Source organism: Corvus hawaiiensis, chromosome 25 (genome assembly GCF_020740725.1).
Source record: "Corvus hawaiiensis isolate bCorHaw1 chromosome 25, bCorHaw1.pri.cur, whole genome shotgun sequence".
NCBI classification, from domain to species: Eukaryota; Metazoa; Chordata; class Aves; order Passeriformes; family Corvidae; genus Corvus; species Corvus hawaiiensis.
Genome location: NC_063237.1, coordinates 6,988,975 through 7,014,020, shown reverse-complemented (window position 1 = coordinate 7,014,020; position 25,046 = coordinate 6,988,975). Strand labels below are relative to the sequence as shown.

The 25,046-nt window shown below is 57.2% G+C and overlaps 5 protein-coding genes across 5 annotated transcripts in view; 1 reads left to right on the top strand and 4 right to left on the bottom strand.

Annotated features, from left to right (window-relative positions):
* KMT2A (lysine methyltransferase 2A) overlaps positions 1-1,958 on the bottom strand; it is a 42,052-nt gene extending 40,094 nt beyond the window's left edge. The window contains exon 1 of the mRNA XM_048328834.1: positions 1,605-1,958. Coding sequence (XP_048184791.1) covers positions 1,605-1,943 — 339 coding nt within the window. The 5' untranslated portion in view covers positions 1,944-1,958. The remainder of the gene's footprint in view (positions 1-1,604) is intronic.
* A 2,639-nt stretch (positions 1,959-4,597) lies between these two features.
* Positions 4,598-5,858, bottom strand: ATP5MG (ATP synthase membrane subunit g). The gene is made up of 3 exons (XM_048328867.1): positions 5,724-5,858; positions 5,353-5,513; positions 4,598-4,776 (listed from the first exon to the last, which is right to left on the bottom strand). The coding sequence occupies exons 1-3, from the start codon at positions 5,785-5,787 to the stop codon at positions 4,678-4,680; spliced, it is 324 nt and encodes a 107-aa protein (XP_048184824.1). The 5' UTR covers positions 5,788-5,858; the 3' UTR covers positions 4,598-4,677.
* Positions 5,859-6,026: 168 nt separating this feature from the next.
* Positions 6,027-16,668, bottom strand: UBE4A (ubiquitination factor E4A). The gene is made up of 19 exons (XM_048328857.1): positions 16,320-16,668; positions 16,033-16,209; positions 15,734-15,846; positions 15,001-15,153; positions 14,724-14,883; positions 14,355-14,557; positions 13,948-14,139; positions 12,774-13,107; positions 12,380-12,506; positions 11,105-11,412; positions 10,397-10,529; positions 9,199-9,386; positions 9,013-9,113; positions 8,773-8,886; positions 7,909-8,083; positions 7,588-7,768; positions 7,232-7,379; positions 6,839-6,996; positions 6,027-6,694 (listed from the first exon to the last, which is right to left on the bottom strand). Exons 1-19 carry the CDS (start codon positions 16,441-16,443, stop codon positions 6,553-6,555), a joined length of 3,231 nt encoding a protein of 1,076 aa, XP_048184814.1. The 5' UTR covers positions 16,444-16,668; the 3' UTR covers positions 6,027-6,552.
* Positions 16,669-17,811: 1,143 nt separating this feature from the next.
* On the bottom strand, positions 17,812-20,961 carry LOC125338278 (G protein-activated inward rectifier potassium channel 4-like). Its single transcript, XM_048328859.1, has 4 exons — positions 20,808-20,961; positions 19,913-20,134; positions 18,617-19,802; positions 17,812-18,397 (listed from the first exon to the last, which is right to left on the bottom strand). The coding sequence occupies exons 2-4, from the start codon at positions 20,087-20,089 to the stop codon at positions 18,054-18,056; spliced, it is 1,707 nt and encodes a 568-aa protein (XP_048184816.1). The 5' UTR covers positions 20,090-20,134; positions 20,808-20,961; the 3' UTR covers positions 17,812-18,053.
* A 555-nt stretch (positions 20,962-21,516) lies between these two features.
* CLDN25 (claudin 25) lies at positions 21,517-23,416 on the top strand. The gene has a single exon (XM_048328864.1). The coding sequence runs from the start codon at positions 22,343-22,345 to the stop codon at positions 23,015-23,017; it is 675 nt and encodes a 224-aa protein (XP_048184821.1). The 5' UTR covers positions 21,517-22,342; the 3' UTR covers positions 23,018-23,416.
* The last annotated feature ends 1,630 nt before the right edge of the window (positions 23,417-25,046 follow it).

The following is a 25,046-nucleotide window of genomic DNA, read 5'->3' as shown; positions in this document are numbered from 1 at the left end:
AAAGAAACAAAGCAACTTGCCTCCCCCCACATGAAAAACCTCCTGGATTGTTAACTCTGTGGTCAGCTTGGTTAGCCAGATCTCAGTCATTTCTGTCCCTGAACTAGCACTGGTGAGGTATTAACTGCTTCCCAGAGGACTCCATGAATTCCATCAAGCCATGTCTACTGCAAACAGCAAAAAAGAGAAGTACCCCAAAGTGCAGCCCCTGAGATGATGGCGTTAACGAGAGCAGTGCGACTCACGCCCCAAAGTCTGCACAGGTGACAGTAGGAGTGTCCCCATGCTCAGCTCTGTGTGTGCAAACACAGCCCCATTCCTCCAGCACCGTGGCCCACAAGAGCTGCCACTCTGCAGGCAAGGAATTCCTCCAGCTCAGCCATGAGTGAAGAGCTCCACTTCAAGGCATCCAATAGAAAATGCCAAAACCGGGTCAGAAAAACACAGGAAAACTGTATTTTCATGTGCATTTTAATAAACTTTGCTACAGCCAGCAATGGGAAAAGAAAACAACTGCTCTTCATATAGGCAAAATACAAAGATACGTCCACCTACCCTACAGCTGACAACCTGCCTGGAGAAGACGAGACAGAACTGGCCTTCAAAAATCAATAAAGCCCTCCTGGTACAAAGGACCTGGGGAATTCTCTTGCTGGCGCAAGGATGCTGCTAACGAGTGATGCAAAACAACTGGGGGAAAGGAACGCTGCAGCTCGTAGTAACACACCCCCATCATGTCTTCCCTGTTCTGTCAATAGGTGGGTTGTTGTCGCACTCCCACTCCGGCTGCCTTAGAAAGGCTTAAAAAAAAAAAAAAATGAAGGCAGGAAGAAGAGCAACTAAAAAAACAACAACAAAAAAAACCCCCAAAACCAACCAACCAAACAAAAAAAACAACAAAAAAACCACAAAACCCCCCAAAAAAACCAAAAGAAAAGGAGAGCCAGCGCTCCGAGTGCCGGCGAACGGCCTCGCACCGGGCCCGCCGCCCCAAGCTCCGCCTGGGCATCCACAGCGGCGAAAGGGAGGAAGAGGAGGAGGAGGAGGAAGAGGAGGAGGAGAAGGAGGAGGGCCGGTGCGCGGCACCCACCGCCGGGCCCGCAGCCCAGCCCCCTCGAGCCCCCGCGCCCGGGGAAGGACGCGTCACCCCACCGAGCATCCTCGGCACCGGGGCGCACCGGGAGCCCCTCGGCCCCATCCATCCTACCTCGCTCCCGGCGGCGGGTTGTGCGCACCGCATCCCGCCCCGCCGCGGGCGCGGGAGCGGCGGGAGGCGGATAATGGAGGCGGCGGCAGGGAGGACGCACCGGCGGCAAGTCGCGTGCGCGGGGAGGGACCGCGAGGGCGGCCGGACCAGGACCGGCACCGGGTCCCGCCCGCCGACTCCCACCACCCCCCCACACCCCCCCCCCCCCCCTCCCGCTGGGCGCGCCCTTTGTGCGGGGCGCGGGAGGTGTGCCCGGCGACGGGCGGACTGTGCGGCCAGGGGTGGGTGGGTGCGCCCGGGTGTGCTCGGGCCGCCGCCGCCGGGGCGTCGGGGATGCTGCGCCCGGGACCCGCCCGCCCGCCGCGCCCCCCCGCCCCCGCCCCGCTGCCCCTCTCACCTCTCCGCTGCCCGCCTCGGTGCCGCAGGCCGCGCGGAACCGCCGCAAGTTGATGCCGATAGTGGCCGAGACCTGGAGCGCCGCGTCGAAGCCGGGACCGGCCGCGGCCGCGGGGCCGCCGGGGCCCGGCGCTGCCCCGCCTCCGCCGCTTCCCGCCGCCCCGCCGGAGCACGGGCCGCCGCGCTCGCCCTCGCCCGCCGTCGCCGGCGCCGCCGCAGGTTCGGCGGGCCGCAGGCTGTGCACGGCCGGCACCCGTAGGCGGGACCCCCCCGGGCCCCGGCGGCCCCAGCCGCCGCTGCCGGGCCGGGCGGGGAAGCGCCACCGACCGCTGTGCGCCATCTTTACTGAGAGGCGACGAGCCAGAGAGCGGGGCCGGGCCGCGCCCCGCGCCCTGCATAGCGCTTTGCCGGCCCGCGGAGGCGCTGCATAACAGCGGGTATCATGCAGGTTGTGGGGTTCCGCCATCCCCGTGCCCGGACACATGAATAAGCCATGCTCGATCAGTGCTAGCCCGGCATAACGCTGAGCGATATGCAGGGCCCCAGGCCCGAGCCCTAGTGGAGCCTCCCGTCCTGGATAGCGCAGCTTCGGGCCGCCGCGGCCCCTCATAGCTCGCAGTGCTATACAGGCGCGGGGCTCCTCGCGAGCCAGCCCCGGAACCTGCCTGACGTATAATCGAGCCGCAAGCAACCCGCATAACCCTGACGGCGATGCCGAGCGGGAGAACGAGCCGCCGGCGCCCGGGACCGCGCATACTGCATAGGCGGCGCTGCCGACCCCCTGCATAGCGCTGGGTCGTATGCGGGGCGCGGGGCGCGGCCCCGGGCCCGGCATGGCAGAGCCCGCAGCCCCCGCGAGGACCTCGCGCCGCCGAGACCCTGCGCTGCCCGGCCCGGGACGAGCCGCTCCGTGCGGGGGGGACCGCGGCCCCGAGCTGTGGCACCGAGGGCGGGCGGCTCCGCCCTACCCTCCCGGCCCCGGCCGTGTCCTACCTGCGGCCCGCCCCGCCGGTGCCGCGTCCCGCTGGGTGCCACCCCGGGGAGGGAGGTGACGGCGAAAGCACCGGGCTGGCAACCCCGTCGTGCACAGCACAGCAAGAACAGGGTTAACATCCAACAAGTGCCCGCCGTATTCTCTGAGAACAGCACTGCAAACACACGGATAAGATGTAAATCCATCTGCTTGGGGACATAAAATACCCATTTTCTTCCGAAGTTCATCAGCTGAGGGCAGGGAAGGAGCGAGGGGCGGGGAGGGGAGGCTGTTTGTCTCCCAGAGAGGCAGCCAGACACTGTTGTGGGCAAGCTGCTGGAGCCCTTTGGGGTCCACAGATCAGATGATGCTTCTGCCTGGGGCCCTGCTGCGGGAGCGGGGCTGGGGGGACTCCTCCCGAGGACTTCCAAGGAGAAGAACTAAAATTAGATGGTTTCTTCCTCCCTAGGGACTGTGAAAGGGACAGGAGCATTTCTGAGCTCTCCCATGCTTTACTAGTGAGGCTTAATCCCATCCTCCCACTGAAGCATTTGCCAGGCCAGTGCTGGTGTGAGCTGCTGCCTCGAAAGGGGCACGCACAGGCAAGAACAAGTCAGAGAGGAGAGGCAGGTCTTGGAGCCAGATCAGACAGCCTTGCTCTCAGTGAGGTTCTCTTGGGTTCAGAATCCTCCTTCCACTCAAGCTCACACACTAAATTCCCTGTGTGATCTCTCTCTCTTTAAGGAACGTATGCTGCAGACTCCCACAGCAGGGCCCAGCCCATTCCCCTCCTTGGTCTCTGTACATGCTGGGTGAAGGGTTTGTGATGACAGGAGCAAAAAGCTCAGGTTTGCTGGGGCTCTTTGGGAGGATGCCTCACCTCCTCCATGGGAATGAGCAATCACAATACCCTCCCCAGCACTGGGAGGAGGGCCATGCGAGGCAGTCATGGTGTCCTGGCCAGGCTGGTGGGAGAAGCAAGCACAGGACACAGGCTGGGCAGGGAGCTAGTCAGTCGCTGCTCCTGTTGCAGACTCTCCCACAGAAGCTGGGGAGTTCACTGAGCCTCAGTTTTGCCATCTGTGGCACAGAAGTGACCTGTGACCAGTTGTGACCCAGAGCTGCTTTTCAACAAGAAAAAAGAAAAGCTTTCCATCCACAACCAACCTACTGGTTACCACATCTGGAGTGTGTGAGCTCACCTGCACTCCCTGTCAGAAGCGCACAAGGCCTCCTACTGGGATGACGTGCTGAGAAGGCCAGTTCTGCTGCAGGGAGACGAGCAAGTGATGTGCCACTGGCACAGTCACCCCAGGGACATCAGGGTCACTGGTGTGCACAACACAAGGCCCAGAGGAGCAAAGGAGCAGCTGAGACAGCAACAGTATCAACAAGGAGCAATACTGACTAAAACCATCTTCTAAGACAGTTAAAAACAGGCTGCTAGCTTCAGAGAACTCCTACAAATTATTTTCTGAACACATCAGAGTACAGGTGACTCACCAGGTTTTGTAGAGAACCCTACAAGAGCTGGATGACAACGAGCAAGGTGGTAGAACCCTGGACAGCTCAACCTTTGACCAGGGGGAGCTGAGGTGACACATGCAGCAAAGCTCTGCTTACTTACACAGGCTTCCACTGCACCAGTCAGACACCAAACCAGCAGAGCTGCCTGTAACTACGCTACATTCCCTATGGCATAAGCCATGGAAATTGCTTTTGATAATGTAAAAAGTACTGGAATTTGCTTTTGGTTCCCACTAGCTGATGGGAAGTACATTCAGGAACAAATGGAATGTTTCCCCTTTGCAGCCTCAGACCTCCCCTGGAGCCACAGTTGAAGCACAGTGAGTGTCCCAGAGCAAACAGAGCTCTGGTGACCAAAAGTGGCCTCACCAAAGCAGCTCTGGCACCCTCGGGACTGGCCCACAGATCCCTCTTGGGGAGCCATCCCCACCAGCACTGCCCCCAGGACAGGCTGGCACCTGTCAGAGTGCCAGACAAGGACCACAACAGCTCGATATGGGCTCCTGGCTTTATTGTCGCAGACCCCATTACAGACCCTGCACCGTGGCGCTGCTGGCATTGCTGAGGTGAGTGTTCACACATTGTACCCGATGATGCCGCCCTTGCCGATTATCTCCCCGATGTAAAACCACATCAGCACCTCCGTGGCCACCAGGCCGTTTCTCAACGCGTCCTGAAAGGAAAAAGCCACTGGTTAGATCCCAGGCTCCCTTAACAGCTCCTCCCTCACTCCCACTGCCACATCCATGCCCTCCAGCAGTTCTCAAGGCAAAAACCCAGAAGTGGAGCAGAGTGTTTGCTGTGTTCAGCCACCCCTCAACATGTCCCATCACAGAAATGTTCTACAACATTAAGTACACTGTCAGCTGTTCGTGGCTTTTTACAGCCCTTTTTCCTATCATTTCCTAGCCCACACACGGGAAACACATTAATTTCAAGGCCAACTGACGACACAGCTGATCAGAGGGCTGGGCTCATTCAGCCACCTATGGATACTCCCTTCCCTGGGACAGAAGGCGATGGGACCAGAGGGGAACAATCACAGCTTGGGCCAGGCAGGAAAGAGTTAAAGCAAAGCCGATAAAATAAAACCCTTTAAACTCTCGACCCCTGAACTCCATGAGCTTCATATGTCGTTGACAACAGTTCCCACTGCTTCCCAAGGCAGGAGCACAGCATTTCCTGGGTGGCCAGGAGGCTCCCGTTGGAGCTGTCCCTCGGCACCGTCACATCCCGCCCCGGCCGGTACCTTGACAGTGAGCTGCGCCAGGCGGCCGCTCTGGAAGGCCCTGACCAGGCCCTTCATGCTGTCGATGGCTCGGGGAATCTCGGCGGGGGTCGGCGGGGCGAGCTCCACCTTGGCGTAGTACCAGAACGTGGCCAAGCGCGGCTTCGAGTACGTCACGGCGGCTGCGGGGAGGGGGACCGGAGCGGACGGTGTTTTCCTAACGGCGGGAGCCCGCGAGGCCTCCCCGGGCCCAGGCCCCGCTGCCCCTAGCCCTGTTCCCCATCCCCTCCCCTCCGCCCCCCCCCCGGCCCGTTCTCACTCCTCTCAGCTCAGCCCATCCCATTCCAAGCCCGTTCCCTCCCCGCTCCCCCGTCGCCCTTCCCGTCCCTCACCCCCGATCAGCTCCGGCCCGCGCTGCACGAGCCGCTGCACGAGCCCCTGTGCGGCCTTGGCCATCGCTGCGCGCGCTCAATGTCACCGCCGCTCACCGCACCCGGCGTTCGCCGCGGGCAGCCCGCAGCGAGGACCCCGGGCCACGTGCGCGGGGCGGGGCGGGGCGGGGCCGGGCCGGATCCGCGGGTTCGAGACCCGCGCAGGGCCGAGACCGCTCCCGCCCCGGGACCACCCCGGTCCCTGCACCAAGCCCGAAGAAGCTTTTCTACAGCTGCCGGCACTGCCAGACCTCCACCACCAGCTTTAAGATGATCTCTATGTTTAATTTCCAACGCCCACCATTCCCAACACTCATTGGGGAAGTAAGCCCTGCTACACCCCTGACATGTACAAGTTGGCAAAACATCCCCCTCCTGTTCATCCCCCCATCCCACTCTGGGAGTGGCTGGAGGCATTGCTTTCACCAAGTGAATGATGGTTACAGTTTAAACACAGAACAGAGGGAGGCGTTTGGTATTGCTGGAAAAGAACGTGGCCAACACAAAGAGCAGGTAATAGAGGGCCAGGGCACCACATCGTGAAGAGGCTGTGCTCTTCCCCCGAGGCTGAGGCTCAAAGCTGTAGTGCAGTGGAAAGTCTTAGTATTAAAGAGTGAGTCTTGAAAGGAAAAGAGAGAACAAGGGCTAGCAGGGAAGATCCGAGAAGAGACTCCAAAGGTGGTGGCAATGCATTAATTGTGGTCATCATTAGGGTGGCAGCTCCAGCCATTACCCCTGCATGGCTGTAATCCTGTCTGCGACAGGAGGTTTGGAGATGAGATCCTGTTTTTCAATTCAGCGTGTCCTGCAGCTCCTCCTCCTTCTGCTTTTTCCTCTCTGCAAGCCATCGCTGGATCTTCTCTTTTAGCTCTGTGTTTGGTCTGATCTGGTCCATAGTGAGGGGACTCCGATTGAAAGGATCTGTCTGATCACTGAAAAATAAAACATCAAGGAGATTATTTGGACAATTCTGGTGCTAGAGATAAAAAAAAAAAAGAGAGAGAGGTCAGGAAGAGTCACTGGACATATGAAATAGATCCCCAAAAGTATCAAGGTATGAAGGCTGTGCTGCACACCTGAGGAGGTGTCGGGCTATAGTCGATCGGTCCACGGTGACGCGGGAGGAGGGCAGGATGACAGGGTCTGACATCAGAGTGCTCATGATTGGATCCAGGAATTCATCACAGGCATCCGCATATGTCTCCTCTTCCTGCTGCTGCCGGTCTGCAAGAGACTAGGGAGCACACGTGGCTTTGAGGGATTCAGCCTCCCTGTTCTTTAAAAACCAGGGAGCACTCACAGGTCTGTGCAGGCAGGGCACCCTCCCAGCTGCCCCACCTGGACCTTGGACAAAGCTCCACTCCCAGAAATCCAGCTCCATAGCAAAGATGCAGCAATACACAGAGGGAAAAGGACATAGGGAACCAGCTCCATCTTTTTTTGTATGTTAAATTCTCTTCAGTGCTCACCTTGATCCTCTCAGCCAGGTTACTAAAAGACACTATCATGTTTCCAGGCTTGTTGATCTTCTTCAGAACTCTCACGGTCTGGGCAAAGAGCGTCGGTGAGTAGGAGCGGCCGTCCTTGGGGACTGTGGCACAGAAGTTTTCTTCATCCCTGCACCACAGGTTACGTGAGAGAAAAGGTTTAAGAATCCCCATTTATCAGGGCTGCAGAACAGTCCCCACAGCAGCCACATTCCTATAGCAAGGAACTAAAAGCTAAAGAAAAGCTTGAGTGTAACTAAGCATTTCTCCCCCAGTATCACCAAGACGGCTCCTGGATGGCTCCTGCCACCGACAGGCTCACTCCCCTCGTCACCTACCCAAGGTTTAGGTAGATGGTGCAGATGTCAGACACGAGCTGCTGTGGCTTGAAGTCAAACTCACTGAAATCCTTCACTTTCAAAGCTCCCATTTTAGGCCCAACCAGGTGTTGCAGGAAGTAGTTGAGCATGGAGATGATGCGCTCAGCAAGGAAAGGATGCACAAACAGGGACTTGATTTCTGGAAAGGAAAACAACAGTGCAGAGATTCACAGCAATTCCATCCTGATTTGACCACACTGAAACCAAGTTCCTGCCTGCTCACTCCCTGGCAGGGCTCTTCTCTAGGTCCTGGCAGGCAGGAGGGGCTCTTTTACCTACCTGAAGTCAGGAAAGCCAGAGTGCCAATGGTTTCATTGGACATGATGTTGTGGAAACGCGCCAGCTGACCAAACATCTGCAGGCTGGACTCCTTCTCACGGCGAGCCTCCGGGGACAGGCTGTCCCACTCACCTCGGTCCTTCTCGATCTGCTGAACTTTGATCTTGCTGAGGTACTGCAAGACAGAACACATGGACTGTTTGGTTGGATGGTGATGCCAAGGAGCTCCAGAAATGGTCAAAACCAGTCGGGCAACATCTGTATCACCCATCTCATCTGCCAGCCTTCCGGTAATCGGTTCTCTGGCAGGTAACAGCTCCCCAAAAAAAGCCCTTTCTAGCAGCAACAGCAGCTCTGAAAGGAGTGGAGAGACATTCAACACACACCAGGGACATGAGGGCACCTGGCATTCCCTTGTGATCCCAAAGGAGAACTGCCTGGAGACAAAAGGCCTTTATTAGGATAAAACACTTGCAGACAGGCCAAGGGGGTTTGAGAATCAAAATCCACAATGATTGTTTAAAGCCTGAGTGTATCCAGATCAGTAACAGGCAGATTTCCCAGCATGCTTCCTGTTGGATCTGAAAAAGCCCTTCTGCTCCTCTTAGTTCTGAGCTGCCTCCCGAGCCCAAAGGAAGGAAGGGTAACCTGCAGACAGGGCCCCAGACTCCCCCCTTCCTCCTGCCTTTGCCCCTTCTGCCAGGGTGTTGGCCACACCATCTTGGGATTGCTTCCTGCATAGTACCTACTGCAGAGATTCACCACGCAGGGCCGGGCAAGCTGGCCTGTTCTGGAGGTCAGTATCACACCAGGGAAATGCAAACTTGTTTATGTGGTGCTGATGGAACGTGAGCTCAGCCCTACCTGTATGGCTTCATCCAACAGGAAAATGGCATCGTTCATGAGCAGGTTAAGGAAGCGCAAGAAGAGAGGGGGATTCATTGCCTCCAGGTTCTCTGAGGCATAATCAGCCAGAGCCTGCAAGGAAAGGGAGAACAGCAAATTCTGCAGCACAGTTCCCCAATGGCAGGACATGGACCCATGTGCTCCATGCAGAGCTGCACACTCACATGGGCACACTCCAACTTGCACCTCTTGCCTCACCTTTATGCTGTCCCGGTAGGAGTCAGTGTCCCACATGTACCTCAGGATGGGATACATGGGACGGCGGTAGTTGAACTTCTGTTCAAACTGGTGCGGGTCACCTGGGCACAAGCCAAAGAGCCTCTCAAGTGGACAGTTCCACACAAGTGCTACACAGGGAACACAACTCTTCCATTCTACGATTACCTGTAAACTCGATATCCACAAAGACTTTGATGAGTGCCTCGGCCAGGTGGGCAGCATGTTGGTAAGAGCAGAACACTCGCTTGCGATGAAACACACTCGAGACGAGTGGGTTCTGAGCCTGATCCAAGTGAGGCATCACAGCTTCCAGCACTTCAGCCAGCTTGGCTCGCAGGTGAGGATTTTTCATCCTGCAAGAAAAAATAGAAAGCAAATCCAGGATGGCATGAGGGCCATGGTGCAGAATGGAGCTGCTCAGGAGTCACTCCAGGAGCTGTGCCCATCCATGCTCGAGTGCAGACCGTCTGTAAAGCCAGCCCCGGGTCAGCACTCCCTCGCACACACTCAATCGCAGTGTTGAAGCCGCAGTGAAATCGCAGGCAGAGGCCAGAGAGTGTGGGAACAGCCAAGCTGCTGCTCTCACTCTTCCCACAGCAGCTCTCCCACTCACAGCCCAATGCCTGCTTGTCAGCTGGAGCTCCTGAGCAAACCCCACCAGCTATCCCAGCTGTTTTCCTACTGCCCATAGACCTTCTTCCTTTTTACCCTGCTAATCTCCAAGTGCTTTGCCTGCTGCATCTGCTGTCTAGCACCAAGCACTGAGGTCAGAGTACATCTCTGCTGCACCTGTGGGGCAGAAGCCAAACCACCTGCCCCAGGTGACACTGTAGGGGACTGCCAGGAAGAACTAAAGCCTCCATCTCCCAGGGACAGCGGGAACAATGAGAGCTGCCTACCACGGGAAACCTCCATCTGCTGCTGCTGCTGCCAGGAGCTCACTGCATTTACACACATAAGTGTAAATGATCGAACAGCAGAAATGCAGAAAGCAGGGCAATGTCTTACCAGGAAGATCGATAGAACTACTCAGTTCTGTTCAGTGGACATTATAGAGACACTCCCAACAGATCAGCCCCAGAAGCTCCCTTTAACAAGTACAAAATGGCTGTAGCTGATGAGATTTCTGCATCATACAACCGAACACATATTTAAGCACCAAATCCCATCTAAACCTTGCATGAAGCCTGTGGCCTCCAGGCACGCCTTTGTTCCCTCTGTGCCTCCTGCAGGCAGATTTCAGCTGTTCCAAAAAGATCAACCTGCTCACAGCTGCACAAACCAAGCCTCAAGACAGCTCTGCAATTTCTGCTTGCTTGGTCACCCCGGGTGTTCTGCAACAAGCACCCAGGGCTGCACCTACCTCTCCACATCACCCATGAAAACAGTAACAAAGTGAAGGATGTGTTCCAGGGAATCGGCAGAAGTCTCCAAGATGTCATCCGCAAAACGCCGCAGGAAAATGAAGAAGTCGCCCAAATTATCAGCAAAGAACTCTGCAAACAGAGATTGTAGCTGAGCTCCTCCCCAGGCAGCTCACCTTGCCCTTTTCCAGCCTCCCATCCACTCTCCCCTCACCACCCCGATGTTGATTAAGTATTGGCAATTAACAAGCTGTATTAGAACCTGCCATGGAGAAGGATGCCCAGCCTGATGGCCCAATACCAGGGATTCACTTCCCATCTCCCCTCCCAGAAGTCAGGTCACTTATGGGGTGAATCCAGCATCTGTCTGCTGATCACAGTTACACAACCCCCAAGGGAAGAATCCTGAAGCAGACCCCAGAAGAAAGAGTTTACACATAGAGAAAATAGTAAATCAATGCAGAATTTGCCACTTGCCAAGGAGTAATGACCTTTTAAAAGGTCAGCAGCTTCACTACCCTAAGTATGGCCCCTCAAACAGCCCCAAATTTTCTAAGAGTGATCCCCTTCAGAGAGACTATTCTGCACCATGTCAGCAGTAGCACCGTGTCCTGCCCTGGACAGGGAAGCACTTGCTCAGGCATCTCTGCCAGTGCTCATGTATGACGGGTGTTGGCACAGACCCCCAGCAGGACCCGGGGCTTCACCTGGCACGTAGGCCAGTGCACTGTGCTCCACCTCCGGCAGTGGGAAGGTCAGCTCCAGCGGCTCCGTCCCATGGTTCCCCACAGCCAGCTGCACCAGCAGCACTGCCATGGACACCTGCAGGTTCAGGCAGTTTTGCAGCATCTGTGGTTCCGTCATTGCTGTCTTGGTGGAGAGATAGATGGTCATCAGGCGCTCAAACTGCTCCCTGAGGCTGTCAGCAGCGGGGCTGGAGCTCTGCTGAGCTTCTCGCCATGCCACTTGCAGGCGGTGAAGGCTTTGGTTTATCTTTACCATCTGGTCATGCAACCTGCCCAGGAAAGGAGGCAAGAAGGGGCTGAGGAGACAGACAGACAGAAACACATCCTGCCTCACCAATGCAGAAGCTGGTGAGAGACTGTTTGTGCCAGTGGATTCAGGTAATTTCTTGTGGGTACCCTGTCTGGGGCTCTGGCAGTGGGAAGCCTTGGGGAAAGGCTTGCCAGGTCCTGGGAGGATACGAGACCCTGTGAGGGACCATGGCACCAGCAGAGTGGCCTGGGCACATGGCAGAGCCCTCTTGCAGCACCGAGCTCCCTTGGGCCACTGAGGTCAGGGATCCAGCACAGCCCAGAGAGGCCTGCAAGGTGACACTTCAGTCTCCCAGCAACAAGCCACTTGCATAATAACTTTTTTGTCAATGTCTATATTTAGAGAATAAACCAGAAGGGGACTCTGCTTGGATCAGCCATGACCTCACAGTATCCAGGCAACGATTTGCAGAGGGAAGCTGTGCAAAACAGAGTGTTTTGGTGTCCAGAAAATCCTCTCCTAGAAGCTGACAGCTACCTCACATTCCTGCTTCACATACAGCCCAGCTATCAGGGCATTTAGGTCACTCCCAGTGGGTAGGTGCTCCGCCACCTGGATGCTCTCTAGTTGTGAAGGGAGGTGCCAGCGGCCCCTGCCCCAAAGAGAGGGGGGAATGGAGCAACCCACAAATACACAGCATTTGGCTACTGGTGTCTACAAATAACGTAGAGCCTGTAGGACTCCTTTATTAGGATAAAACACTTGCAGAAAGGCCAAGGGGATTTGAGAATCAAAACCCACAATGATTGTTTAAAGCCTGAGTGTATCCAGATCAGCAAAAATGTGAGCAAAATTTCTTCCTGCAGTCAGTCAGGCTGAAGTTCAGGCAGCAGCTCAGCTGGCCACTCTGTGTTCAGAGTATTTACTGAAATTCCCATAGCTGCACATGGGTGGAAAACAGCCCCAGGGGAACTGAGAGCAGGTACCTGTGAAACCCCAAGTGCAGGGTATACTGCGTGAGCACCAGGTTTTCCGTCACCAAGTTGTAGCTGTTTGCAGACTGCGGCTCTTGCTCACTCAGAGCAGGGATCAAACATGTTTCTTTTTCCAAACCTGTAAGGAAAAGCATCTCTGCCTCAGGTCCCACCCAGCAGTGCTGGTGAGGAGAGGGCTTGAGAGGGTCCTCCTGAGGACACAAAAGGGCTCCTGGTGATGCTGGCAGCGTTTTATTTGTATTCAGCTCTCTTTCTCCTTCTCTTTAGTCACACCTCTAATTCTTCCCTAAGCCTAATGGCCCCCACTGAGAGGGCACCACTGGGTAAAGTGGGGACCTGAGGAGACCCCCTTTCCCATTCTCTTACTCCCAATGTTTAGGTGTACCTTTCATGTGTACGTTCTTGCTCCTCCTCTCTTCTTCGTTCAGCTCCTTCAGAGCACAGTAGGTAGGGTTGAAGGTTAGCAGCTTTGGAGATCTGGGTTTGCAGAAGGGCTGGCACAGCTTCAGGAGGGCAGCCCCCAGGTTGAGGAAGAAGGCATCTGAGGCATACATCTGGAAGAAAATCTCCGGCATCTGGTTAGCCCAAATTTTGGTGCGGCCTGCATTCGCATGGAGGCAGTTTCCGAGCCAGGAGAGAATCCTGTGCTTCATCTCTGGTGACAGCTGCAACAGGTTCTTCAGCATCTGGTAGATCTTCTCATGGAACTGAGCCATGAACTGTTACAGGAAACATAACACAGTTGAATGAGTCCTTGGGGTTTGTTCTTTTGCCTCTCTGGTATTACTGCTATCGACTCTTTCTGGATCCAGACCGTGTCCTGCTCCTCATGATACCCCTGTGAATCACCCATCTCACACACAGTGTTACAAGCAGGTCAGATCCTGGGGCTGTCAGCAAAGAACAGTTAGGGATGTCCTCAAAAGCATAGTTGAGAGCAATTTGTTCCCCTACGGAGTAAATCCAGATATCTTTGCCTAATCTGGCAGCCTTAGTGAAAAAGAGTTCACCTTAGTGAAAAAGACCCTCTCAAGAATCACCTCTGCAGCCCAGTTCACTCCTGTATTTATATCCTGCATCCTTATGTTTCACTCCTGACCTACTGGAATGTTCCTAGTGCTGTTCCTCTGAAGAAGATATTTACTTGCATAGTGAGAGAGAATGTTGCCTGTCACTTTCTCAACTGGGGAATTGTTTTAATTACCAGACAGGTACTGAAAGCTATTCCCTGGTGATTGCAACACCTGAGGTAGATGATCTCCACTTAGCACCTCAAGTTACTGATGTCTGTTCCACCAGTACCACCCAACCTTTTTCCCAAAGCTCAAGCAACTTTGACAAGACACAAAAACTTTGGTTACAATCACCCAAAGCAGCTGGTGAAACTGTTCCCATGCTCCAGCTGGAGAATTCAAAGTGGTTTTGGGATGTGCCTAGTTGCAAGCCAGGCTATTCCTGAACCAGTGGTGGAATTCAAGCCCCGATACCACATCTTGAACCCTCAGGCAATGAGAGGCCACTAAACACCACAGGAAGCAGAACAGCCCCGCTTCTCCCACCTGATGGATGTTGGACTCCTGCACTTTAATCTCCTGTGGGCTGGATCGGGATGGATTCAGAAAGTAGCCATGGTTCTCCACCACGCCAGGCGTCTTCAACAAACAGGAGATATTTAAAACGGCACCAAGCAAAGTCTTCTGGTACATCTGCCCATTGCTGGGATCCTTGGGCTGGATGTAGCCTGCAAAAACCTGGGGAACGCATCAGGACATGCTGACAGTTGCCCAAAATCCCAGTAAAAAACCCCAAAAAACTGATGGGTTTGTGACAGGCTATGAGAAAGGAGGGGAGGGGTACGACTACACACATCAGGTGTTGTTACACCACACTGCTGGTCTGGCCTCTGCAGATCAGGTCTTGTAAATGTGCCCCTGCAAAAAGCTCCTGCCTAAGCCCAGGTACCCACCTTTGCTATGTCCTTCTGCTTTGTGAAGTAGAGGAGCACATCGAGGTATGTGTACAACAGGATCTGGCAGAGGTCCAGCTCCTTGATTCTCCCCAACAGAATGTCAAACACAGGAACCATGACCTCCCCGAACGTCCGCACCTCCTCGTCCATCATTAAGGCTTCTATGACCTCCTCAAGGAACTCGGTCATGTCTTCGAACTCTGGCAGGCGACACAAGGCTGTTACTCACAGTGATCCAACAGCCAAACTGACCCAAACACAACTCCCTCTTTTGGCAGCGAGGGGAGCCAAAGCTTCACCGAACTCCACAATGATCCAGGGCAGCCTCGCAGCGCTGAGGCAGTGGCATAACCCGGCCGCACTTACGTGCCCCTCTAAGTGTCTCCAGCATCAGGTCCACCAGCTGCTCATACACGTTCTGGTTGACGTAGATCTCCGGGGTGAGAAGGACAGTACGAGTGTTTGACACTGTCAGGTTGCGGCAGCGCACTGCGAAGGGCAGAAGATTCTCCGGGACCTTGGTTATCTGTGCAAGGAGAACAAGGCAGTGTAGGGACCCCAGGCATTATAACTTTAGGTCGGTCACTCCAGAGCACAGAGCTGGGTGACGGAGCTGCCTTCCTGCTTGGCAACCTGTGCCCACCTCTTCCTGTGCCCTGCGGAAGCAGGCATAGAGGTAGCGCAGGATCTGCCTCTCCCCAGCGTCACGGTCAGCCGAGAGGTTCTGGCTGCTGGCAGAGGTCATGTGGATCAAGTGGCTCCCGGGCTCCGGCAGCAGCAAGCGGGTGAACAGGGCCTGGGCACCGGCAGAGACAGGGTACAGTGACACAGTCCCAGCACAGAGCTCATCCCTCCAGAGTAGGAAGCTCCACACCACACAGGCTAATTGATTCCTGCTGGGAAGAGCTCTCTCTATCCCTCATTAAGTAACAGAGTGCTGGAGTAAGAACCCTCAGCTGCTTCTGGCCTAAGCAAATCCTCCAGTCCCTCACGGAGTAACAATACCCCCAACAGAAACCATTTCCACTGAAATTCTCAGCAAGAATGACTGATACAGCCACAAATGAAGACGAGTGAGTGCATGGACGATGCTGACTGAGCTCTCTTTGGTTTTTGTTCCCTTCCCCACCCACAAAGACCTGCAGGGCAGCAAACTCCTGAAGCCTCCAGGAGAAAGGGCTGGATTCCCCAAATTCTACACTTTTCTCAGTCTCATATCCCAAAAAACCTCATGGACTTTTCCAGCAAAACCACGAGTAGCAGCTTCACGTCAAGTTTTGGACAAGGATTTGGGATACATCATATGCACATTCTGAGGAAACAAAACTCAATCCTGTGGCCAAAGTCTGCAGATGGCTCCAGGCAGGCATCCTCACCTGCTCCACATTGTCCATGTCCAACCAGTCCTGGTCATCCAGGTCTGCAGCCATTTCCTCCAGGTAGACACAGCGTGCTGGGATCCCATTCCCACTCTTCATGCTGGGGTCACCTGGGAAGGGCAGAGGGACCTGTTCTACCTACATGGACGGGGAACCCGCAGGCAGGACCTGCCCTTAGCACAGCCCCTGGCACTGCCCCCTCCCAGCTGTTCCCTCTGCTGTCAGACAAACCCGACATGCAGAGCTGCCCCAGCCTGTACGGCACCCCCGCCAACCCGGGCGGTTCCCGGGCTCACTGTTGTCCAGGGTGATGAGGAAGATCCTCTGGATCATGTGGTTGATGTTAAGCTGCTCACAGAGCTCCCGCTGCGAGCGGAAGGAGCGGCTGATCTCGGCCACCGAATAGTCACAGTCGTCCAGGCTCTCGGAGACACTGTTGTCGGAGTCATCCTGGCTGATGGACGTCTCCTCGCCTGCATGACAGAGCCCTCAGCGCCTCAGGGGCCAGCCCTCGCCCAAGGGGACCGCCTCGCCCCCTCCCCAAGGGCCGGCCCCTGCCCCAGGGCCAGCCTCGCCCCCCCACCTGTCAGATGCCGCAGCTGCTGCTGCTTCTGGACGGCGGCGAAGTGCTTGGCGGCAGCAACGGAGCCGAAGAGGGCAGCGAAGGGGTTGCTGGAAATGCTGTTGTTGTTCTCCTGGTCGGTCATCTCCCCTCAGAGCCGCGCCATACGGGGGGGCCGGGGCAAGGCTGCAGGGAGGGCCGCCTTCAGGGCCCGGGCCCGCTCCCCCGGGCGCGGCGGGCTCGTCCCGCCCGGTGCGGGGGCTCCGGTCCCAAGCTGCTCCCTCCGGTCCCAAGCTGCTCCCTCCGGTCCCAAAGCTGCTCCCTCCGGTCCCACCTCGGCTGTCGCCGGACAGCGCTGCGCGTCACCGCGTCGCTTAGTAATGACGTCACCGCAACGCGCCGGAAGCGAAGCTGCGGGAGGCGGAACTTAGCGCGTGAGGGGGGCGGCAGCGCCTCCTGGCGGCGCGGAGAGGGAAGGACACCGGGAAACGGGAGCGGAGCGGAGAACGGGACGGGGACGGGCACGGGCACACGGACCCGAGCGTGTCCCGTACTGTGAAACGCGATCGTCTGTGCGATAACCGAGTTTGTGTTTGTTATTCGCCCAGTGACCTGCATTTGAATAGTAACGATATGTAAATGGCATGCTTCGTATGCAAATCACGATTTTATATCGAATCAATGCGCATATTGACCCTTATTAACTTTGCACCTACAAACACTTGTTTGCAGCTGCATAAACATAGCAAAAGCTGCAGCTTTTTTTTTTTTTTTTTTTAATCCTTTTTCTTGTGTGGGGAGTTTTATGTTTGTAGGGGATTTGGGCTGGGGCTGCAGGGGGGGTGTGGTGTAGGGACGCTGATGTCTATGTTTATATTACACCCCTGCTCCCATCCATCCCTCTGTGCTGGGCTGACATCGGCCCCAGGGCCCCCCCAGCTGCTCCAGCCCTCCTTCTCATCCCTCTGAGTAGGACAGATTTCAGGTGGGGTCAGAAAAGACCCTGCCCAAGACTCCATGGGAAGATACAAAGGTAGGCTGATAGAGGGAAAGCAAAGGCGGACAAAGGGAGTTAAATCCAAAGGGTTATTCTGCAACCCATGAAACGCTCCCTGAGGCAAAGCTGGCTGGGCACTGCAGGAGGGTCCCCAGCACAGCCAGACCCTGCGTACACAGATCTTACTGATTTTTTTTCAATCCAGGCCCCCGGCTCAGGCCTGGGCACTGCCCTGCCAAATGCTGCAGGTGACTCCAGTGATGTCACTCCTGTAATATTACTTTAATTCTACTACACCGTGTCCACCCTCTCCCAGCATCAGCCCGATGCAACATTTCCATGCCAGAGGAGTCCTGGGGCACCATGTCAGGCAGGGAGGGGGAGCAGCTTGGGGTGTTGGGGGGGGATGGCATGGTGCAGGACTGAGCCCATGGCACTGGGGGGCTCTGGGCTTTGCCTCCTCTTCACCTGGCCCCCCCGAGGGTTCCCCCAGAACAAACACGGCTGATGGTTGGGTGGTTTTGTCATGAACAGCCTTTACTTGCCCACTAGTCACACTTCTTGTTCCTTGTTACAAAAGAACAGCGTAACAAAAATAATGCCCTGTGGCTGCAGCTGGGGGAATGTGGGGGGCGAGGGCACAAGGTCTCAGCCCCGCAGAGGAGGGTGGGCTATGGCACTGTTGGCGTGGGGCACCCACGGGCACCAACCGGGCCGGGGCATGGCCAGGCGGCCCGTCCCACGGTCCCCGGAGCGGCTCAGGCAGGTAATTCCTGCTCCGGTGGCTCATCCCGGATGCCCTCAGCCACGCTGCCAGGAACACTCATCCCCACCAGCACGTCCTCGCTGGGTCCCGGCAGCACGCAGGGCTGCAGGAGGTGGTCCCAGTAGAGGCTGAGCGTGGAGTGTTCCTGCTGTTCCAGCTCCTTCAGCTCGTGCAGCTCCTTGGCGCTGGCCGCTGGTGTCTGCACCTCGAAGGTCATCTCGAAGCGGCTGTAGTCCACCTGGAAGGCGCCTTTCTCCAGGGACATGCAGGGCTCGAAGCGGTATCCCCAGAGGATCTCGTCCTCTGTGTAGGAGGTGCGGGCTTGGCACGTCATTCCTGCGGCAAGACAACGGCTGAGCTGTTCCGGGGCACCGCAGCGAGCCCCCTGCTCCTAATGAGGGGCTTCCAGCCCTGCATCACCCATGGCCCACTGCAGCCACTTTTGACCCTGAGCATCTCTTGACCTGATGTCACTCCTGGGCCCAGGTTTCCCCAGCATCTCCAGGACCCCAGGGGAGCCACCCCTCTCCACCCTGACCCCCCCAGATCACTTGCCTGTGGCTTCCACGATGCCCTCGAGGATGATAATGATTTCGAACTGCTCCCGGCGCAGTGACTCGGCTGACATGTCCCAGAAAGGGCTGTGACGGTTGATGACATGGCAGATGATCTGGGGCTCCACCAGGAACAGACGGTCCTCCCCTGTGTCATAGCCCAGGTTCAGTTCCGACTGCTCCAGGGGGATGAACTCCCCCTCAGCTGTCTGACGGGACTTGATCAGCTTTGCCCTGATCTTGGCATCCACCATGTGGCTTTCTCGCAGGTCCCCCACACGAAACATCAGGCAGAGCTTCTCGTCCCGGCGGGAGATGACGCAGTTCTTGCTGAAGATGAGGGTCTGGGCACGCTTCTTGGGCCGGGAGATCTTAACGAACATGCAGCCAACCATCATGGCATCGATCATGGAACCGACGATGGACTGTGCCATCAACAGGATGACGCCCTCGGCACAGTTGGCTGTCACCATCCGGGTGCCATAGCCAATGGTCCGCTGGCTTTCCACTGAGAGGAGCAAGGCAGAGACAAAGCCATCCACATTCTCGATGCACGCCCGCCACTCGGGATCGCCCTGGTGCCCAACGTCACCCCGCACCCAGGCGTCAAAGAAGTAGATAAAGCCAAAGACCAGCCAGGTGATGATGTAGCACATCATGAAGACGAAGAGGAACCAGCGGTACTTGAGGTCTACAATGGTGGTGAAGATGTCCGAGAGGAACCTCTTCTTGTCCTGGATGTTGCCCAGATTCACCTGGCACTTGCCCACTTTTGTCACATAGCGCTGCCGCTGCCGCTTGCTAGCCTGGACCATCGGGCTGTCCTCCTCCAGCAGCTTGCAGCGCCGGCTCTGCAGCCCCTCCGGGGTGGGAATGGTGGAGCTGCGGGCAGAGGTCTTGCCGTGTGACGAGTTGGGGATGTTGGCCACGCTCAGTGCATGCAGCGGATACAAGCGGGCACCTGCCTCTTGGGGGGCAGGTGGTGGGCACCAGGACGGACGGCCACGGTGGTGCTGGGTGGTCAGGCTCCCGCGGCTTGGCAGCAGGGATGGCTCACCAGGGACAAAGCCGCTGTGACGGGGTGCAGATGGATGGTTTGGCATCGGGGCGCTTCTCTTGGCAGTGGTGGCGGCGGCTTGCTGCCCGCTGCCCTCCCCCAGAGCCCCAGGGGCGGGCGGAAGATCTGGCTGCGGGGGGGGAAAGGAGTCCGTCGGTGAGAAATCGCCTCCGACAACAACCGCGAGCACCCGGCGGCATCATGTGCCGAGGATGCCCAGAGCCTCGGGGCGAGCCATACCTTCTGGGGGAAGGTGCCGTAGCGGCTGGTGTCGGTGGGTGGCCGGGGCAGGTAAGCCAGCATGTGCTTGGCCGTGGGGGTCTGCGCCGGGGGGATGGAGTTGCTGCGGCCGCGGGGCTCCTCGGGGGCCAGCCAGCCGCCGGCGCCGCCGCTGTTGCGGGCGTAGGGGAGCACCATGGCGGCGCCGGGGCGGGGGCTCAGCCCCGGGCTGGGTGCGAGGTCCTGCCATGGGGGAGACAAAGCAGGGAGTTATTTTGGACACGGAAAGCAGCTTGCGGCTCCGGTCCCTTCTCCGCATCCCCAGGGGCCAGGGTCTGCGGGGGGCCCCCTTGCCCAGCAATGCATGTGCCAGCTCCGGAGCTATGCCGGGCTGGCTGTGGGCTGGCTCCAGATGGCTAAGCCCATTAGGGGCCATAATTGCATCGCAAGGCCGGGGAAGGACGCATTCGTCTCCGGTGGGAAGCAGCCCCGGCAGCCGGCAAGCTCTGGGTGAGCGCCTAAGGCACTGTTCCACACTTGTTCCAGGCCGTGGCGGTAGCTGCCGGTTCTCTAAGAAGCTCTGAGCAGAAATGGATGGCCCCTAGGTGCGGAGGAAGGACAGCCTGTGAGAGAGATGCAGACCCCATAGCCGGGCTCCTCGGGACAGGCTGAGTCCAGCCGGTGCCCATGGGGAGACGTGATGGGAGGTCATGGTCCTGGAAACGCAACCCGGAGTGCAGCGACCTGCGGGGTTGGGGGTGGTGATAGGGTGGGAGTGTTGGTGCTCTGGCTCCTCCGAGCATCCCCTGCCACTGCAGAGCAGCGGGACCAGAGGTCCTCAGTGCCACGATGGAGGATGTCACTCTACGGACCAACCTCCCGGCTCCCCAGACCCCTTGGCGCGCGGGACACCCACCTCATGTCCAGGCAGAGCGGCTGGCAGCCCGGCAGACGTCGTTCTCGGCTTGTGGCTCCCGCCGTGCCCTGGCCACTGCCAAGCATCTTCCCACCGGTTGTGGATGGGAATCCTCTGCCGGGCTGTGCCACCGTGGCCGGTGGGAGGGAAAGGAGGACTGGGAGCTTGGTGGCGGCCGCCAATCCTGCTCCAGCAGCAGAAGGTCACCCGTTAATCTGTCTCAATGACAGGCACAATTACTTTGAGACGACTTAATCGGAAGGAGCAGGTGCCCCAATGCCTGGGGGAAGGAGCAGGAGGGGTTTCCCAGCAGATTTCCCTGCTCTTGCCCTTGGGATGATGCTCCCTGTCTGCTCTTAGGGACAGGATGGTCAGCAAGGGCTGGAGAACATCCCCCCTCTCCTGCCTGGTCTGTGCTTCCACGTTGAATGTGGTCTGTGCTCCCTCGCCCCCTCCTTGTGGGAGCCCCCTGCAAAGATCCTCCTGACACTCACCAGGGCTGGACCCCGGGACCAGCAGGACTCAGTAATTTCCAGTCTGGCTCCCGATACAGATAAGAAAGACGGCGGATGAAGGACAGATTAGTCGCTAATCTCCTAGGGAAGATGAATCTGCAAGCTGGACCCCGCAGAGGGAACGTGGGGGAGGATGAGAGCTGAATGCCAGCACAAAGTTGGGATTTTCCTGACGTTTCTTTTCGTCCTTTTCATAGAATCCCAGAACGGTTTGGGTTGGAAGGGGCCTTAAAGATCAGTCCAGCTCCAGTCCTCTGCCACGGGCAGGAACACCTTCCACCAGACCAGGCTGATGTACATGGGTTTTCCCCATCTTTGTGTTTGCATCAGGGTGTCTCCTGTCAGGACAACAGTTTCCTCACATACAAGCACCATGAGCTGTGTCTGGTGGTGAAGTGCTGGGCGCATGACAGGGTGATCAATGCCCACCTGCGAGAAGCAGGGCCACCTGCAACCTGCTTCCTCCCTTGGACATCCCCATTCTCAACGCAGCTCTCAAAGGCTCCTTTGGATATTTAATTAATGACCGAATGAGGATCAGGACCTCCAACCGAGGCACTGACTCCTGAGAAAAGCCTGATGCCAGCTCTCTGCTTCCTGCATCTTGTGCTGGGGTGCCAGCCGTGTCCCACCGAGGCCGGAGCTGCTGCTGCCCAGAAGCGTTTTCCCTGCCAAGGCTCTCGCTTCGGGGTGGCCAAGGCTCGGAGGATTTGCATGCTTTGGCTTAACCCTCCTGGGCACGGCGAGGCACCGGCGGGACCCGGCCCGGAGTTACCGCGGGGATGCACTCGGCTTTTCCTGCTGAGCCGGGCGCGCTCTCCTTTTAGCGTGGAAAAACCAACAAGAGCTGAAAAACGACCGTGGCCACACCCCGGCGTTAGAGGAACAGGCTTGAATTCGCCCCCCCGGGCGGCAGACGCGGCCGGCGGCCGGGCGGACACTGCTCCACAAGCGTTAATGCCCGCGGCCGCCGCGCAGGGCGGCTCATCTGGGCCCAGAGGTTAGCGGGGCGGCGACAGCATGGCCGGGGGCTGGTGGGCGAAGGCGCAGGTGGGGGGGATGCTGCTGGCTCTCCTCGGATGGGTCAGCTCCTGCGTCACCACCTTCTTGCCGCTCTGGAAGAACCTCAATCTGGACCTGAACGAGCTGGAGGTCTGGAACATGGGGCTCTGGCAGGTCTGCATCACCCAGGAGGAGGGCGTGGTTGAATGCCAAGCCCACGGCTCCTTCCTGGCGCTGCCCCCCGAGCTGCGCATCTCTCGCCTCCTGATGTGCCTCTCCAACGGGCTGGGGCTGCTGGGCTGTCTCCTTGCCGCCCTGGGGCTGGAGGGCTGGAGAACCTGCGAGGACAAACCTGGGCGAAAGCAGCGGCTCCTGCTTGCCGGGGGAGTGACACTTGGCATGGCAGGGATCACCACCCTGGTGCCAATCTCCTGGGTCGCCTACAACACTGTCCTCGACTTCTGGGACGAGACTGTCCCCGACATCGTCCCCAGGTGGGAGTTTGGGGAGGCCACCTTCCTGGGGTGGTTTGCTGGAGCCTTCCTTGCCGCTGGCGGGCTGCTCCTTGCCTGCAGTGCCCGCTCCATGAGGACCGCAACGCCGCTGGCCCCCGCCTGCCACCAGGCCCCCGCTGTGCGAGGTCTGGGTGGGGGCCACCACCTGCACCCAAAAAATGCAGACTTGGTCATCTAGGGCCTCAGGGTGCCGTGCCCTGTGCACCTCATGGCTCTTCCCTTGGCAGGGAGGGCTCCTGCTTGTTTCACAGGATGATTTGCTAATTGCTATGCCAGCTCTGCAGGTTTCTCTCCTTCCTCTGCGTGTCTGCTTCACTTTTTCTCTGTTAAGGAGCCGCAGATTTCCCCGCAGCACTCACCAAGCGAGCAAGGGAAGGCAACAAGCAGCGGGCAGCACTGTGTACTGCTGGTGACATCGTGGTACCATCACTGATGGGCGACACTGCGTTGGCATCCCTGGCAAGTCCCTCGTAGCCAAGTCTGTCATGGCTAATGCTGCGCCCCAGTGCAGCAGCTCCTTCCTTGCATGTCTGTGTCGCTCTGATGTATTTGCAATAAATTATCATGTCTGTTGGCAGCGTGTCTGTGCTCTGAACATGCAGCTGTATCTTGCAAAAGTGGGATGCAGGGTGGGAGTTGCAAGGGGCAGCACTGCTGCTGCAGCTATGGTTTGGTCCATCCAGAAAAGATTGGAGGAAAAGAGAGAGAAAAATGGAAAACAAGGGGGAAGGTGGAAAATGTGAAACAAGGCGGCACCAAGTTCTACTCCTGCTGCAAAGGTGGGATGGCAGTGACCGCGTGCCCTGCAGGAGCCTCATCTTCTCATGGCTAAGATGATAAAGCCAATAAGTGCCACAGACCTTTGTGTCAAAGTTCCTCGACTGCATCATTTACCTGTGCACAAGAGGCAAGAAAGGGTTCTTCCACATTTTCCTGATTCAGCTGTAAAAATAAAGGCTGCTTACACACCTCTGTGAGCAAGAGCATGGACCATCAGGCTGGATTAGCACCTGGAGTCCTGACAGGGGCCTGCCCGCTGCTACGGCACTGGTTGAAAACTGAGTTCACCGCTGGTTTAATCCCTGCAGGCTCAAAGCTGTGGGCGCGTGACCCATCTCGAGGAAGGCTCAGCTGACAGCGGCATTCCTCGGGGAAGCAAAGTCCGCTCCCCTCTAAGTCCCATTTTGAAACCTGCACTTTGCTCACTTGGAGGAGAGGGAGTGGGTGGGCAAGGAAAGGGAACAGTGATGATCCCTGAGAATTCTGATGCTGCAGGACTGGGGACAGAGTTAGTGGTGCTGAGAGTGAAGCGGGAGAGGCAGGTGCTCAGTCCTTCCAAAGAAGAATCAAAGGAGGTAGAACTGAGGGGGCAGTGTTCCTGGCCATCACCTTCCAAGAAGCTGCACCCCCTGCCAGCTGCTCTTGGAGGGCTGACCAACCCAGGGAGCATAGAGAGGCTGTTTTGGCTGTGACTCCCTTGGGAAATGGGAGGACAGGACAGTGAGCAAAGGCTTCCAGCCTGGGAACACATCTCCTGTCCAGCCCAATCCAAATACCATGACCTCCCTGGCACCACTGTATTCCTGACACTCTTGGTTGGTTTCTTAAAGCAGGCTTTGGGCATGGGCTGGGCATTTCAGCTTCTGGCAGCAACACAAAGAACAGGGCAAAGCCACTGCTTCGTGAGTCAGAACAAAGGGACTCTCCTCTCCCCAAGAGGAGAGCAAGTGGAGCCTGCAAGTACACAAAAGCTGCCTGGCAATGCCAAGTGTTGACTGAGAGGAAGGAGTGTGCCTCCGGGTGGGTGATGGCCTGGGGGCTCTGTTCAAGAGCTCCATGTTTTCATTCACTGAAGGTCAAGCACCCTGAGCAGTGAGTTGAAGGCCTCATCCCACTGCTCTGTCACAACAATGGGGGAAAAAAGCTGAAAAAGCAGCACCCTGGCACTGCAGCACTCTGGTCCCTGAGGAGGCACGGGTCACTGCTGGGACACTGGCAGCCAGAGTGCCTGTGGATAATGACAGTTCTACTTCACCATAAAGTCACTGGGAGAGTGCAAGATTCTCCCACATGAGCAGTTTATTCCTAAATACTGGGGAAACACCCCCCGACAGGATGGTGGAACCATCCTAAGGCAGCTCTGCTGACAACACATTTTGTACAGGAGGAACCTTCGGGCAGAACCCTAGAGTGAAATAAAGACATGG

What these genes read in the sequence shown, in the direction of transcription:
- ATP5MG (XM_048328867.1), bottom strand. Translation starts at nt 5,787, where the DNA reads ATGGCCAAGGCCGCACAGGGGCTCGTGCAGCGGCTCGTGCAGCGCGGG. An exon ending in CGGGCCGGAGCTGATCGGGG is followed by an intron (nt 5,514 to 5,723) that starts GTGAGGGACGGG and finishes CCCTCCCCGCAG; the next exon opens with CCGCCGTGACGTACTCGAAG. An exon ending in TGGCGCAGCTCACTGTCAAG is followed by an intron (nt 4,777 to 5,352) that starts GTACCGGCCGGG and finishes TTTTCCTTTCAG; the next exon opens with GACGCGTTGAGAAACGGCCT.
- UBE4A (XM_048328857.1), bottom strand. Translation starts at nt 16,443, where the DNA reads ATGACCGACCAGGAGAACAACAACAGCATTTCCAGCAACCCCTTCGCT. An exon ending in TGCACTGGCCTACGTGCCAG is followed by an intron (nt 10,530 to 11,104) that starts GTGAAGCCCCGG and finishes CTCTGTTTGCAG; the next exon opens with AGTTCTTTGCTGATAATTTG. An exon ending in TGTGGATATCGAGTTTACAG is followed by an intron (nt 9,114 to 9,198) that starts GTAATCGTAGAA and finishes GCTTGTGCCCAG; the next exon opens with GTGACCCGCACCAGTTTGAA.
- LOC125338278 (XM_048328859.1), bottom strand. Translation starts at nt 20,089, where the DNA reads ATGGTGCTCCCCTACGCCCGCAACAGCGGCGGCGCCGGCGGCTGGCTG. An exon ending in ACGGCACCTTCCCCCAGAAG is followed by an intron (nt 19,803 to 19,912) that starts GTATGGCTCGCC and finishes CCCCCCCCGCAG; the next exon opens with CCAGATCTTCCGCCCGCCCC. An exon ending in GGGCATCGTGGAAGCCACAG is followed by an intron (nt 18,398 to 18,616) that starts GCAAGTGATCTG and finishes GTCTTGCCGCAG; the next exon opens with GAATGACGTGCCAAGCCCGC.
- CLDN25 (XM_048328864.1), top strand. Translation starts at nt 22,343, where the DNA reads ATGGCCGGGGGCTGGTGGGCGAAGGCGCAGGTGGGGGGGATGCTGCTG.